The sequence below is a fragment of the Vulpes lagopus genome, chromosome 7, assembly GCF_018345385.1.
Source record: "Vulpes lagopus strain Blue_001 chromosome 7, ASM1834538v1, whole genome shotgun sequence".
Taxonomy (NCBI): Eukaryota; Metazoa; Chordata; class Mammalia; order Carnivora; family Canidae; genus Vulpes; species Vulpes lagopus.
Genome location: NC_054830.1, coordinates 7529606 through 7545647, shown reverse-complemented (window position 1 = coordinate 7545647; position 16042 = coordinate 7529606). Strand labels below are relative to the sequence as shown.

The window sequence follows — 16042 nt, the reverse complement described above, 5'->3', positions numbered from 1 at the left end:
CACGGTGAGATGCCACTTCAGCCTCACAAGGATGGCTATCCCAAAAAAGACAAGGGGCACCTGGGTGGCTCAGTTGGTTAAGTGTCTGCCTTCGGCTCAGGTTATGATCTCAGGGTCCTGAGATCAAGTCCCACATCCCACTCTCTCCTCAGACCAGCTCAGGCGCATTCAGGGTGTTATGTTAGACCAGGCTCTCTGCTCAGCAGGAAGTCCACTTCTCCCTCTCCCTCTGCCCCTCTCTTCCACTCATGCTCTCTCTCTCTCTCTCTCTGAGATTGCCAGTAAGTATGAAGTCTACCTTTTTGAGTGACGAAGTGTTCTAAAATTGGTTATGGTGATGGTCACACACTCTGCGACTATGCTAAGAACCTTAGAAATAATGGTTATAAAATACTTTGAAATAGGGATCCCTGGGTGGTGCAGCGGTTTGGCGCCTGCCTTTGGCCCAGGGCGCGATCCTGGAGACCCGGGATCGAATCCCACATCAGGCTCCCGGCGCATGGAGCCTGCTTCTCCCTCTGCCTGTGTCTCTGCCTCTCTCTTTCTCTCTGTATGACTATCATAAATAAATAAAATTTAAAAAAAATTAAAAAAAATACTTTGAAATATAAAATACTTTCGCTGGGTGAATGGTATGGCAAGCGAATTATCTCTCTGTAAAGCTGTGAAAACATAATACCTGACATTTATAGAGTGGTTTGCTCTGACAGGCAAGGTGTTAACACTTTGCACCGATGGCTGCATTCATATTCACAAGATCACTGTTTGGAAGACCCCAATTTACAAGAGGGGGAGACAGATCAGAGAGGTTTGGCAAGCCATATAGTGAGGTGATGGTCAGACTGCAGAGCCTGGCATTCCAGGCCCCACCAGACCCGAGCCTTGCGCGACCCCCAGTCTGCTCCCAGCCCCCTGTTCTTTCCTCCCCCTAAGCTAAGCTTCTGCGCAACTGACCCGATTTCAGTTTCTTTCACACGCTCATGCTTTGCAGCCTCCAGGCCTTTGCATCTGCTGCTCTACTGCCTCTGCCCAGCTCTTCTTTCTTCTTCCCTTCTCTTCTATCTAATCCACCAAATGAATGTCTAAGTGTGAGCAGGCGAGAGAGGGAGGGGGTGCTGACTCCCAGTTTCCAATCCTAGGGCTTGGGAAGTGAGAGGTGCACGGAAGTGGGTACTAGAGGGGCGGCCTGGGGGAAAGATCAGGGCCAGCCTCCTCCATCTCCCTGAGGATTTGGCCCTCACCCATGTGGACAGGTTTCGAAATCCTTGGCCTGATTTTAACCCAAGCTGTAACTGGGGGGGTGAGGTCAGCTTTTCCGCTGGGCTGTTTGCCAGGCCTGGGGTGAGCAGGTGAGGAGAGAGGGATGCGGCTCCACCCAAGTCCTGCCCATCGTGTTGGGACCAGTTGATGCCACTGCCAAGCTGCCTTCTCCTCCCTTGCCCCACCAGCCCAAAAGTCTCTTCTTAGAACCTGTAAGAGGAAGTACACAAATACAATAAAATGCTATTCAGCTGCAAAATGGAATGGACTCCCGATGCCTGCAACCACTGGAAGGACCCAGAAAATGTTATGCCAAGTGAAAGAAGTCAGATACAAAAGGCCACGGATTGCACGATTCCATTCATGTGAAGTGTCTGGGTAAGGGAAGTGGGTGCTTCATGGGTGTGGTTTCCTTCTGGGGTGACGAAATGTCTTCTTCTCTCTTTTTTTTTTTTTTTTTGAAATGTCTTTTATTTTTTTAAAGATTTTATTTATTTCTTCATGAGAGACAGAGAGAGAGGCAAAGACATAGGCAGAGTTGGAGAAGCAGGCTCCCTTCAGGGAGCCTCTTGTGGGATTCGATCCCAAGACCGTAGGATCATGGCCTGAACCAAAGGCAGATGCTCAACCACTGAGCCACCCAGGTGCCCCTGAAATGTCTCAAACTAGACCAAGGTAGCAGTTGCATGCCATGGTGAATGTACTCAAAGTCAACGAATTGTACCTTTAAAATGGCTAATTTTATGTTACGTGAATATGGCCTCGATTTTAAAAAATAAAAGGAGTATGCTAGGCCTTTACTCATGAAAACTTCTCTGCTAGGAATCCCCTTTCCGTTGACCTCAGCTTCCTTCACCTCCTCAAGGAGGGATCCCCTGCTGTCTGGATCCGAAGTGGTTCCCAGTCACTCTCCTATCATACCATGATATTTTATTAGTTAATAGCACACATCACTGTGTGGAATTCCTTTTTTTCCTACATTTTATTTATTTATTTATTTATTTTTCATTTTATTTATTTATTCATGAGAGACACACAGAGAGAGGCAGAGACATAGGCAGAGGGAGAAGCAGGCTGCCCACAAGGAGACTGATGCAGGACTCAATCCCAGGAACCCGGGATCATGACCTGAGCCAAAGGCAGGCACTCAACCACTGAGCTGCGCAGGTGCCTCAGATGTTTTGCTTTGTTTTGAATTTACTTTTTTTTTTAAGATTTCATTTATTTATTTATGAGAGACACACACAGAGAAAAGCAGAGACACAGGCAGAGGGAGAAGCAGGATTCCTGCAGGGAGCCGGATGCAGGACTCAATCCCGGGACCCCAGAATCACGTCCTGAACCAAAGGCCGATGCTCAACTGCTGAGCCACCCAGGCGTCCCTGTTTTGTTTTGTTCTGTTTTTAATTAATAGACTTATTTTTCAAAAAAATAAAAATAAAAATAAAAATAAAAAAAATAGACTTATTTTTCAGTGAAGTTTTATTGCACGGAGAATAAGTGGAAAGAACAGAGTCCCCATATATACCCTGCTGCCCCACAATTCCCCCCCCCCCCCCCGCCCCGTGGACATGCCACATCACTGTGGTACATCGGGTACAACCAGGGAACCTGCCATGACTCATCATTACCACCCAGAGTCCACAGTGTCCATTAGGCTTCCCTCTTGGTGTGCTACATTCTATAGGTTTGGACAAAGGTGTATTGATATAAATCTGCCATCACTAACATCAAAATCCTCTGAGCTCATCTTCATCCTTCTCAACTACTCGACCCCTGCCAACCACTGATCTCTCTACTGTCTTCTCCACACTTTTGGACCTTCCAGAATGTCATAGAATTGCAAATAAAATGGCATGTAGCCTTTTCTTTCTTTCTTTCTTTCTTTCTTTCTTTTTTTAAGATTTTGTTTATTTATTTATTTATTTATTTGAGAGAGAGAGCAGGGGGAGGAGTAGAGAGAGAGGAAGAGAGAATCTCCAGCAGACTCCGTGCTGAGCACAGAGCCTGACATGGGGCTCGATCCCAGGACCCTGAGATCATGACCTGAGCTGAAACCAAGAGTCAGAAGCTCAACCAACTGAGCCTCCCAGGCGCCCCACAGGTTGCCTTTTCTGACTGCTTCTTTCACTTAGTGATATGCATTTAAGGTCCCTGCATTTAAGGTCTCTGTATGGGGAGGAGTATCAAAAATTTGTGGACAAAAATAAAAATAAAAAAAAAAAGAATTTGTGGACAAAGATTAAGGCCCATCAGGATGATTTTTTATATATATTTTTAAAATTTTTATTTATTTATGATAGTCACAGAGAGAGAGAGAGGCAGAGACACAGGCAGAGGGAGAAGCACGCTCCATGCAGGGAGCCCGATGTGGGACTCGATCCCGCGTGTCCGGGATCACTCCCCAGATTGAAGGCGGCGCTAAACTGCTGAGCCCCGTGGGCTGCCCTAAGATTTTATTTTTAAGTTAGCTCTATACCCATCGTGGGGTTCAAACTCAAAATCCAGAGATCAAGAGTCACATACTTGGGGGATCCCTGGGTGGCTTAGCGGTTTGGTGCCTGCCTTTGGCCCAGGGCACGATCCTGGAGTCCTGGGATCGAGTCCCATGTCAGGCTCCCGGTATGGAGCCTGCTTCTCCCTCCTCCTGTGTCTCTGCCTCTCTCTCTCTCTCTCTCTCTCTCTCTGTCTATCATAAATAAATAAATAAATAAATAAATAAATAAATAAATAAATAGTCACATTCTCTACCAACTGAGCCAGCCAGGCACCTCACAAGACATCAAGATGTTTAATAAATATTTAGGGGTAGAGGGGCACCTGGGTGGCTCAGATCGTGATCCCAGGGTCCTGGGGATCAAGCCCCACATTGGGCTTCCTGCTCAGCGGTGAGTCTGCTTCTCCCTCTCCCTTTGCTGCTCCCCTGCTTGTGCTCTCTCGCTCTGTCAAATAAATAAAATATTTTAAATATATATTTAGGGGTAGAAACTTTGAGGCTGTGCAAATGTCCTGTTTCTCCTTTAAACTTTTCATCCATCAGTTTTGTCCATTAAACTTTTCATCCATCAGTGGATTCTGTCTGCAGTAAGCCTTACTGGGGTTTCTAATGGCTAGTTTCTCTTTTCATCATTCATCCTACATTTATTTTTTTAAAGATTTTATTTATTTATTTATTTGATACAGAGAGTGAGAGATAGAGGGAGAGAGAGAGAGAGAGCTGAGCGGTGGAGGAGCAGAAGGAGAGGGAGAGAGAGATAGATTCTCCAGCTGACTTTGAGCGTGGACCCCCCTTCTGGGCTCAGATCTAATGATCCTGAGATCAGGACCTGAGCCAAAACCAAGCTTCAGACACTTAACCGACTGAGCCATCCAGGTGCCCCTCATTCTACATTTATTAATTGAAATTCTTCAGTCAGGGGATCCCTGGGTGGCTCAGCTGTTTCGCGCCTGCCTTTGGCCCAGGGCGCGATCCTGGAGTCCCGGGATCGAGTCCCGCGTCAAGCTCCTGGCATGGAGCCTGCTTCTCCCTCTCCTCTGCCTGTGTCTCTGCCTCTCTCTCTATGTCTATCATAAATAAATAAAAATAAGTTTAAAAAAAAAGAAATTCTTCAGTCAGGGAGATTTATCACTTCTCCATTTTTTGAATTGATTTAATCATGTATTTCTTTTTTTTTTTAAAGATTTATTTATTTATGATAGAGAGAGAGAGAGAGAGAAAGACAGAGACAGAGACAGAGACACAGGAGGAGGGAGAAGCAGGCTCCATGCCGGGAGCCTGACGGGGGACTCGATCCCAGGACTCAAGGATCGCGCCCTGGGCCAAAGACAGGCGCTAAACTGCTGAGCCACCCAGGGATCCCCCTAATCATGTATTTCTAATCAGTATGGGCTTGTGGATATTTATCTCATTGTTTGGGTTATAATCCAATACTATGGTTATTCGTTTTGTTTCTCACATATATTCTTTAAAGATTTTATTTATTTATTCATGAGAGACACACACAGAGAGAGGCAGAGACACAGGCAGAGGGAAGAGCAGGCTCCCTGCAGGGACCCCAATGTGGGACTCGTCCCAGGACCCCGGGATCATGACCTGAGCTGAAGGCAGAGGCTCAACCAACTGAGCCACCAAGGTGGCTCAGATTGTTCCAGCTTTGGCCTGGGGGTGTTCTTTCTGGTTGGCTCCTGTGGTTTTTTTTTTTTTTTTTTTTTTAAGATTTTATTTATTAGAGAGAGAGAGAATGAGAGAAGCAGGCTCCATGCTGGGAGCCTGATGTGGGACTCGATCCTAGGTCTCCAGGATCCCACCCTGGGCTGAAGGCAGCGCTCCAGGTTGGTTCTGTATTTTCTCTCCTTAGCCCTAGGATCGGCTACTTCTTTCCTTTTTTGGAAAAAGGTATTTAGAAACCAAGACATGGGGGCTGAGTGTACTCATTTTTTCTAGTGTGCCAATATTCTGAATCTTCAGCAGACAGCACTAAGAAATATATGTGTGTTTACTAGGCCATGTATACACACATTTATATTTTTTTTCTTAGCTATCTATTAAACATGCCATCTTGCTAACCACAATCCAGCATCTCATTGCTTTTTTTTTTTTTTTAAGATTTTATTTTTGAGGGGATCCCTGGGTGGCTCAGCGTAAACGTGCTGCCTTCGGCCCAGGGCATGATCCTGGAATCGCAGGATCGAGTCCCGCATCGGGTTCCCCACAAGGAGCCTGCTTCTCTGTCTGCCTGTGTCTCTGCCTGTCTCTCTGTCTGTGTCTCTCATGAATAAATAAATAAAATCTTTAAAAAAAAAAGATTTTATTTTATTTTTGAGTAATGTCTACGCCCAATGGGGGGGGGGGGTCAAACCAATAACCCTGGGATGAAGAAGGGTATGCTCCACTGCTCCACGGACTGAGCCAGCCAGGCGCCCCCACATCACTTTTTTGTAACTTCCTTCTGCAACAGCATGAAACCTGGCTGTCAGAAGAATCTACCAAATGTACTTATTTGTTCAACACTAGCATATAAATAGTTCCAGAGCTGTTAACCTGTACGCCTGTGAGCAACACATTTACCAGCTAAAGTGCAGCGTTTCTGGCCAGTTCAGACAGTTGTTTGAATGGGAAGCCTCTGAGCTAAGCAAACACGCCTGTGGATGTGGGCCACAGGTGCTCGGGCTTCCAGTTTGAGGTCCCTTAAACCATGACTGCTCTGGTCTCTGGCCAGTGGGAAAGTTGGTTTGCACCTCTCTGTACCACATTCATGCCTCGGGATTGGACCAAAGGGGGTGAGAGGGAAGAATGGAAACCCCCACTGTAGTCCTCCAAATCTTCAGGTGGGTGGGGGTCTGAAGAGACCATGTTAGGCCTGCTGTCCTCTCATGGGCACTGACTCTGCTCTGAGAGTGGGTGCAGAGTGGGCAGGGCGGCCCCTGTGTGAGGGCCCAGGTGGCAGAACCTGCTTGGTGGGTGTGCCCGCCCAGGCATGCATCAGGTGGGCGGGCTGTGGCAGGCAGCGCAGGCCAGGGATGCCCTTCCCCTGGGAAGAGACCGGGCTTGACTTTGCGAGGGGGTGTTTTTGGGGGGTGGTGCTTGAGGCCCGTAGAGCCTGAGCTGAGTCCTACCCTTTTTTTTTTTTTAAGAATTATTTAACCATGACAGACAGAGAAAGAGAGAGAGAGAGAGAGAGGTAGAGACAAAGGCAGTGGGAGAAGCAGGCTCCACGCAGGGAGCCCGATGTGGGACTCGATCCTGGGGCTCCAGAATCACACCCCCGGCTGAAGGTGGCGCCACACTGCTGGGCCATCGGGGCTGCCCGCTGAGTCCTATCCTAAATCCTCCTCAGGCATACAGTGGTGACCAACAGTACCCAACATTTAGAACTGCTTTGCTGCATCCCAAAGATTTTGACCTGTAGTGTTTTCATTGGTCTCTGGGTATTTTTTTTTTCATTTTTCTTTCAATTTATTCGTTGGCCCATCTCCTTTCACTGTATGTCCTGGCTCTCATCTTTGTTTTTGTCTTTGTTTTTGGTCCTGGCTCTGTTCTAATCATACCTTTCATCCTCAACAATATCCCTCAGAGTGGACACTGTTATTAAGTCCATTTTACAGATGAGGCCACTGAGTCTCAGAGAGGGCATCATTTGCCATGGTCCTAGACAAAGTAGGTGAGCCTGGCGACAGACTCTGAACCCTTTATATTTATTTATATGACATCTGGGCAAAGGGACAGATGTCTCTGCCTTCCTGGATCTGAGGGTCTAGGGCACACACAATAGGCCACATAAGTGAATAAATAATCAAGGTAATTTCAGATGATATCAAATGTCTTGTGAGATTGGGGAGGAGGGAGACAGATCAAGGAAGGCCTCTCTGTGGAGGTGACCAACTGGGAAGGGTTGGAGGAAGAGTGTTCCAGGTAGACCCATCCCCAAGGGCAAAGGTCCTCAATTGTGTGAGGAATTGGGAGGAGGCCAGTGGAGCTGGAGGGCAGTAAACAGCTGGAGGCAAGGAAATAGTGAAGTAAGTGATAAGGAGACACCCAGGGCCATGTGGACCGGGGTGAAGACTTTGGTGGTTCTTCTGAGTCACCTAGGGAGCCATGGGAGAATTTAGAGCAGGAGGGGAAACTCATCCGAGTATTAAGGACTGTGGCCACAGGTGTGGAATGGTGGATAGGGGTGGAAGCACAGAGATGCCCAGGCTCCTGACATCTGCCAGAGAAGTCAGGGTCTCAGTCTAGAGAAAAGAGGCACTGGAAGGGTGGGGGTGTTTGGAGGGCCCTGGATGGGTGGCAGGAAGAGCCTCCCTCTGCAGCATAGAGCCCCAGGAGGTGAGACTGCAGCCTGGGAGGTGTGAAGAGGCCACCTTCCCACGGGGGGCGTGGCTTCCCCTTCCCAGAAGGGGGTCATTTATCCAGCACCTGGGTGGCCCCACCACCTCTGAGGAATCTCCAGGGCTCCTCTCTGTCAGCTTGGAAGCCAAGGCTGTGGAGCACCGCCACCCAAGCATTCCCCAGCCCCAAGCCACCCCCACTGGCGGCACTGCTTTGCATGTGTCTTGGTCCCAGCAGGCAGGAACCGTTCTGTCTCCCCCAGGAACAGCAGGGCGAGAAGCCTCGGGGACCCTTCAAGGGGGTACACGGGGATGTGACCAGGCCTGGGTGTCCCTTGTGATCCCTTGCCTGGGGGCACTCTCCCAAGCCTCCCCTCAGTCCCCTGGGACACCCTCCCCCCACCAGGGCTGAGTCAAAGGGCACCAATCCTGGGGAAAGTAGTGGCCACCAGGCCTAGTCCCCCTTCCTGGCTGTAGCCTCTGGTCTGAGGGTGGGGGAGCTGGGCCTGGCCAGGAAACTCCTGGGAACTGGGAGTGGGGGTGTGGGACCAGCTCAGACTGGCCCATTGGAGGAGCAGAGGCCTGGGAGAGGCGTGGGAGAGCCACATAGACAAAGACACAGCCAACGACTGAGAGATGCAAGAGAGACAGGGAGAAAGAGAGCCAGACCCTGAGAGACCCAAGGAAAGAGACACACACTCATTCATTCATTTACTCAGTCAGCGGGTAACTTAGGGGGCCTGGGCTGTGTCCCAGCTGCGCCACCAACAGGCATGAACCCCTGCCTCCCGAGGGGCTGACCGTCTGGTGGGGACACACCCCAGAAACATGTTAAATGAGCAAATCACGTCGTTGGGAGCAATAAGAGTAGGAGAGCAAGGGTGGGGGGGTGGGGGCGGGGCCAGGAAGGCTTTCCAACCAGATCCTCCTCATCTGGGGAGAAGGAGGCTCCCACCAGAACCCTGCCTTCACCTGCGCCTCCCCAGCTCCCTCGAAGCCAGGTGTGTGTGTGGGGGGCGGGTAGGATGTGGGGCGGGAGGAGGGAAAGTAGCCTGCGCCCCGAGGAGCCACCAGGACCTAACTGGGGGAGGGTGGGGACCTGGCGACCGAGGCTGCCGCCGCCCTTCCTGAAGACTTCTTCTAACCTGCGCTGCTGGGGTCTCTCGCCGTTCGGGCGTTCTTGGGGTGCAGCCCAGAGGCTCAGCTGGACGGCAGGCGGGGAAATGGGCAGGGACCAGCGTCCGGGGACAGACGGGACCGCTCTGCTGGGGGAGGAGGAAGGGGACGGGAAGAGGCTCAGGCTGCAGCCGCCCGGGCTGACAACCTCCTCTTCCCGCGTCTCCCAGTCCTCCCACCGCGACGGAGCGTCCCGGGGCGAGCGGTTCAGGCCCGGAGGGGGGAGCCTAGGGCTCGCCGGTGCCAGTCGCCGCCGGGGCGCGCTCCGGTGCCGCGGCGGGTGGCACAGGCTGGCAGCCATGGGCTGGGTGCCCGGGCCCCAAAGGGAGGGGGCGACGGCTGGCGACCGCCAGAGGTCCGCGTTGTGGGCCCGCCCCCTCGCCTGCTGGCTCCAGCCCCGCCCCCAGAGCCCTGGTGGCTTACTCCGCTCCCCGCTGCGCGACTGCCGGGGACGCACGACCAGGGCGCAGGGGTGAGTGCACCGCACCGGGTCTCCAGGTGCGCGGGGCTCAGCCGTGCCCGCAGTGGGTGGCCCTGATCGCCTCCCCGGTCCCCTTGTTTGGGTCCCCCCCCTTGGCCTCGGTGGGGGTGCGGGGGGCGGGGAAGCCGGCGACTCCCGGGCTGGACGCGGGGCCGGGATCGGGGTAGGGGCTCCAGGAATTCCCTGGCCTCGCCCTCTCCTGGCTGCGCCACCGTGAGTTTCGCTACTTCGGTCCTGCTGCCAGGGAATCTGAGGCCAGGCGGGAGATGCAGAGGCTGTGAGCCTCTGCTTGGTGTCCCCATCAGAGCGAGTGTCACCAGTGTCTGCGTGGATTTGATGCCTCCCTCCCCCTGCGTGGCTGCGGCCGTGACTGCCTGGGTCTGTATTTGTGCAAGGTTCCCTGAGCGGAGCCGAGGCGTCTGGGATGCTCCTGCCGCGTCCAAATAAGCCCGTGGCCCTTGCCCGGCCTCGGTTTTCTCATCTCTTAAGTAGGACTCTCAGGACCTTTTCTGACTCGCATAACCATTTCTGAGTAGCTGCACCTATGCAAGAAGAGGAACACCTTTGTGTCCACTTTTTATGTAAGGGACTTCTTTCGAGTCACAGCTGGTGTCTGTAAATTGGGATTAAGAGGAGAGCTGTGGAGGGGATGAAAGGGTGAAGTCTCCAGCGGGAAGTATTATTATACCCTAATGACACGTGTGCCTCTCTGCAAACGTCCCTTGGTGCAATCTGGGTCCTGTCTGTTGCCCTCAGGCTCTGCCTCTGTAAAATGGGAGAACAGACTTAGCTATCTCACAGGTTTTTTTTTTTTTTTTTCTTTTGTGGTGGATGAAGGGGTTTGGACAGGAAAAAGCTCTGTGTGCAGCGATGCATGTAGAATGTAGAATGTGGGGTTCTGGGCTCCAGGCTGGGTGTGGGTGGAGGTTGTGAAATTGTGGCCTGTACGACTGGGCAAGACCCTTTCTGATTGTGGCTGAAGTTAGGTCCCTGTATGTCTCAATGTTGCTCTGTTCATGTGTGACTTTATTTTCTTGTTTCCCTGATGGGGTGTGACTGTGTATTTTTGCCCTAGTTTGTGACTGTGTGTTCATGTCTTTGTCAGCATGTCAGTGTGTCTCTGTGGGTCCCTATTTCTGATTGAATCCAGCCCCGGATATCCCTGATTATGTGTGAATTATTAGTGTCCCTCTCCTATAGGACTCTGTGTCACCACGTCCCCCTCATGATATTATTTGCGTGTCTTTGTGTCGGCCTGTTTCCCCGGCCACCTCGTTTTCATTCCGGGCTCCCTTTGGGCCGGGGCGGGGGGGGGGAGTGGGGGGGGAGTGGGGGGGGTTAGGGCCCCTTTCCCCGAGGCCCCGCCCCACGGTGCCCGCGCCCCCAGGCCTGACACCGCACCCTACCCCTCCCGCAGCCTTGGGGCAGGAGGCGCATGGAGTCGGGGCTGCTGCGGCCGGCGCCGGTGAGCGAGGTCATCGTCTTGCACTACAACTACACCGGCAAGCTGCGCGGCGCGCGCTACCAGCCCGGCGCGGGGCTGCGTGCGGACGCCGTCGTGTCCCTGGCCGTGTGCGCCCTCATCGTGCTCGAGAACCTGGCGGTGCTGTTCGTGCTTGCGCGCCACCCGCGCTTCCACGCGCCCATGTTCCTGCTCCTGGGCAGCCTTACGCTGTCCGACCTGCTGGCGGGCGCGGCCTATGCGGCCAACATCCTGCTGTCGGGGCCTCTCACGCTGCGCCTGTCGCCCGCGCTCTGGTTCGCCCGCGAAGGTGGCGTCTTCGTGGCGCTCGCCGCGTCCGTGCTGAGCCTCCTGGCCATCGCGCTGGAGCGCCGCCTCACCATGGCCCGCCGCGGACCCGCGCCCGCCTCCCGTCGGGGACGCACGCTGGCACTGGCGGGGGCCGCCTGGGGCGTGTCGCTGTTCCTCGGACTCCTGCCGGCGCTCGGCTGGAATTGTCTGGGCCGCCTGGACTCCTGCTCCACGGTCCTGCCGCTCTACGCCAAGGCCTACGTGCTCTTCTGCGTGCTCGCCTTCCTCGGCATCCTGGCCACCATCTGTGCGCTCTACGGGCGCATCTACTGCCAGGTGCGCGCCAACGCGCGGCGCCTGCGGGAGCGCCCCGGGGCGTCCGGGGGCGCCTCCACCCGGGCCCGCCGCCCGCCGCGCTCGCTGGCGCTGTTGCGCACGCTCAGCTTGGTGCTGCTGGCCTTCCTCATGTGTTGGGGCCCCCTCTTCCTGCTGCTCTTGTTCGACGTGGCGTGCCCGGCGCGCGCCTGCCCCGTGCTCTTGCAGGCCGACCCCTTCCTGGGCCTGGCCATGGCCAACTCGCTTCTGAACCCCATCATTTACACGTTCACCAACCGCGACCTGCGCCACGCTCTCGTGCGCCTCCTCTGTTGCGGCCGCCGCCCCTGCACCAGAGAGCAGGACGCCTCCCAGGGGTCCGGGAGCCCCGCGGGGGCTTCGGAAGGCCTCAACCGCTGGCTGCCCCCTGGCTTGGACGGCAGCTGCCGCCACTTGGGGCGCTTGTCCCCCCAGCCGGACGGGCTGGACACCAGCGGCTCCACCGGCGGCCCTGGTGCGCCCACAGCCTCCTGGACCCTGGTACCCGCACCGGCTGCAGACTGACGCCCTTTGGCCTGCCATCGCCCTCCCTAAGTGCTGTTTTTGCAGACTTTCTCTTTTTAAATAAAGGAATTTGTAGGAAAAGCTGCTGAAGATGGTGGCGGCAGAAGATGGGAAACCTCACAGCAGTGAATGAAACAACGCAGCCCTTGTGGAATCGACATTTTGATGGGGGACACAGGCAACAGCAGAGTGAAGAAATCACGGAGATAATTCTGGCTACAATACAGTGATGCGATGGTGGTCAGGGGCGGCTTCTCTGCCAAAGAGGTGACATACGATGTAAGCTGAGACATCATTGCCCTGGGAACACTTGAAAGAAGAGTTTTTCAGGGTGAGGGAACAACAGTGCAAGGGTCCTGAGGTTGGAACATGCCTGTGTGTTTTCTGAAAACAGAGAAAAGCAGCCCTTCTGGCTGGAGCAGTAGTAGAGGAGAGTGGTGGGAGGAAACAGAGGCAGGAAATAGATGATGCAGAAGGGACAGAGCCTTGTGGGGCCCAAGGAGGACGTTGCTTCTACTCTTGGTGAAGTGGGAGGCAGAGGATGGACTTGATTTGCTTGAAATGTTCACAGATCTCTGGAAGGATGAAGGTAGAAGCTAGAACAAGGTGAAAGTGCCTGCACTGGCCCAGGGGAGCAATGATGGGGACTCAGACTATGTGGATTCTGAATAGATTTTGGAGACAGCAGACAGAATTACTGAGGAATTGAGTGGAGATGGGACAAAAAGAAAGGAATCAAGGACAGCTCCCCAGCTGAGAGGAGACGAGACCAAAGATGGGGCACCCTAAACTGAAATTTGACCGTGGGAGAGACTTAGCTGATTCCTCTCTGAAACAAGATTTGAAAAAAAAAAAAAAAAAGATTTGAGTGTGGTGTCAGATCCTTCAAAAAAATTAAAATAATAAAATAATAAGAATAACTACAGCTAATCGTGTCTGGCTGGTCATCCCACGGTGCTCCGTCTAGGACACACCTTTTTTTTTTCAGATTTTATTTATTTATTCATAGAGACACACACACACACACAGAGAGAGGCAGAGACACAGGCAGAGGGAGAAGCAGGCTCCACGCAGGGAGCCCGATGTGGGACTTGATCCTGAGTCTCCAGGATCACACCTCAGGCTGCAGGCGGCGCTAAACCGCTGCACCACCGGGGCTGCCCTAGGACACCCCTTTTTTCTTACCCTGACTGCAACTTTGCAAGGTAGGTTTCCTCACTCCGATTTGACAGATGAGGAAACTGCAAGCAGTGAGTACCTGGCCGGTGTCTGAGCCAGGACAGTAGCCCAGACTGTCAGGCTCCCAGGCCCTAAGAAGGCGCAGGTCTAGCGTGTGGCTCCTCCGGAGGGGTGTGGCACCGCCTGACGCTCCCTCCCTCTGCGGTCTGCATTCTTCTCCCGGGGGCGATACCAGGACTCCGTCTGTGTCCATGAAAGGCTCCAGGGACGCTGGCTGTGGGGACCCGCTGTCCCTAGACGAATTCCGGACCCAGGGCCGCACCGCCCTGCTTGGGAAGGCAGGGGGCTTGGGGCTCAGACTACCGCGCGCCCCTTGCTGGGAGACCCGTGAAACTGCAGGCAGTGCTAGGACAGCAGTGTTTTGGGGACCACCGACCCAGTCTGGGGGCCTGAGCGGCGGCCGGCCACCTCAGGTAGTCCCTGCAGGCCACAGGCACGGGAAACCAACCTATTTTCTGGAATACAAACACACTGAAACCCGGGAACTCCCAGGACGGGACAGAGTTTCCCCTGGGCCGGTGCCCCTAACCCCAGGCTCTTTTATTTTCCAGGGGAACCTAAAGCTCACTCCTTTATTTGCTTGTTTGATAGTATGACGGCAGGGGATTTATTCCCTTGTTCACATTTTACAAATTTCGAAAAGCACCAGTTCCCCCTTTTGGATGTGATCACTGTCGGGATTCCTTGGAAACTTCCAGAGCTGTTCTGTGGATAAATGAACTGGCACATAAATACTTCTCTCTTTTTATACAACTTCAGCACTGCTTTGTGTCTTGCTTTTCACTTAAAAGTGTATCTTGGGAATTGTACACCCACAGATTTTTTACTTATTGTCTTAAGTTGGCTCAGGCTGCCATTAAAAAACACCATTACCTGTGCAGTTTGTTTGTTTATTTTAAGATTTGATTTTTATTTAGTCATGAGAGACACAGAGAGAGAGGCAAGACATAAGCAGAGGGAGTAGCAGGCTCCTCGCAGGGAGCCCTATGCGGGACCCAATCCCCAGACCCTGGGATCATGACCTGATGTACAACCATTGAGCCACCCAGGCAATCCTACCTGTGCAGGATAAGCAGAAATTTATTTCTCACAGTTCTAGAGGCTGGATTCCAACCAAGATGAGGGGGCCAGCATTATCTGATGCCGGTGAAGACTTCCTGGCTTGCAGATGGCTACCTTTTTGCTGTGTCTTCAGGGTAGAGAAACCAAGAAGTTCTCTCGTGTCTCTTCTTATAAGGGCCCTAATCCAGTCATGGGCCTCGCTTTTAATGGCCTCATCCTCCCAAAGCCCCATCTCCAAATACCATCGTATTGGGAGTTAGGGATTGAACATATGATACCACTTGTCAGGAAGGTGGTGACACAATTCAATCCATAGCACTTAAATTTTTTTTTTCAAATCAAGACAAACATTCACACTGAAAATGTTATAATCCTTTTCACTGGCTGCATAATATTCACAGCTGGATGTGCCACAAAGTATTACACCAGGATCCTATGGAGGGTCACATGGGTTGAGTCCAATCTTTTTTTTTTTTAAAGTTATTTATTTATTTATTCATGAGAGACAGAGAGAGAGGCAGAGACATAGACAGAGGGAGTAGCAGGCTCCTCGCTGGGAGCCCTATGCGGGACCCAATCCCCAGACCCTGGGATCATGACCTGAGCAGAAGGCATACTCAACGGTTGAGCCAGCCAGGTGCCCGGGTCCAATCCTTTGCCTTTATTCACAGTATTGCAATAACATCCGTGTACATACATCCTCCTGCACGTGTGCAAGTGTACCTGGGATAAATCTCTGTAAGTGGCATCACCGGATCACAGGGCCTATAGGCTTGATTTTGAGATGAGAGATTGCCTTCCGACACCGTCTAGGAAGGTGCTGGCTTTCTGCCTCGCCTGGGCCACTGTGCATATGCTGGCTGGGCTATGGCGCCCCTTCTGGAGAAGTCCAGAACTGCAGCTCACGCAACAGCACCTCCTCGCGCCCCCACCATCCTCTGGCTTGGATTTAATCCTAGACTGAGCAGGGATGTTGAATCTTTAAAATTCACTCCTAAGGCTGGTAAAATCTTTTCTTAGACCAACATCTTTTTAGCCTGGCATTTCCTTCGATTATTCACCTAGTTTTCATTTAGATGGACTCTTTTTTTTTCTTTTTAAAAAGATTTAATATAGAATATCTTTAGGAAACAAACTTCCCAAGTGCAGTTGAAATTTGGGTCAGTTTATCATCTAGCTTTTTAGGAATGAATGTATATCACATATGGCATTCCAATGAGGTACTTGTTTTTTTTAATTTTTGAATTCTTTTAAGATTTATTTATTTATTCATGAGAGAAGCACAGAGAGGTAGAGACATAGGCAGAGGGAGAAGCAGGCTCCCTGCGGGGAGCCCGATGTGGGACTCGATCCCAGGACCGGGG

The 16042-nt window shown here is 52.4% G+C and overlaps 1 protein-coding gene across 4 annotated transcripts; it reads left to right on the top strand.

The window, feature by feature from the left end:
- The first annotated feature begins 1513 nt into the window (after positions 1 to 1513).
- On the top strand, positions 1514 to 13270 carry S1PR5 (sphingosine-1-phosphate receptor 5). Of its 4 annotated transcripts, none has more exons than XM_041760766.1 (2): positions 1514 to 1638; positions 11163 to 13270. In XM_041760766.1, exon 2 carries the CDS (start codon positions 11181 to 11183, stop codon positions 12375 to 12377), a length of 1197 nt encoding a protein of 398 aa, XP_041616700.1. In that variant the 5' UTR covers positions 1514 to 1638; positions 11163 to 11180; the 3' UTR covers positions 12378 to 13270. The 4 variants fall into 4 exon arrangements, with proteins under 4 accessions (XP_041616700.1, XP_041616697.1, XP_041616696.1 ...); XM_041760763.1 differs by lacking the exon at positions 1514 to 1638 and adding an exon at positions 9074 to 9089; XM_041760762.1 differs by lacking the exon at positions 1514 to 1638 and adding an exon at positions 9698 to 9736.
- Positions 13271 to 16042: the final 2772 nt, after the last annotated feature.

Excerpts from the sequence above, each read along its gene's own strand:
- S1PR5 (XM_041760766.1), top strand. The coding sequence starts at position 11,181 with ATGGAGTCGGGGCTGCTGCGGCCGGCGCCGGTGAGCGAGGTCATCGTC.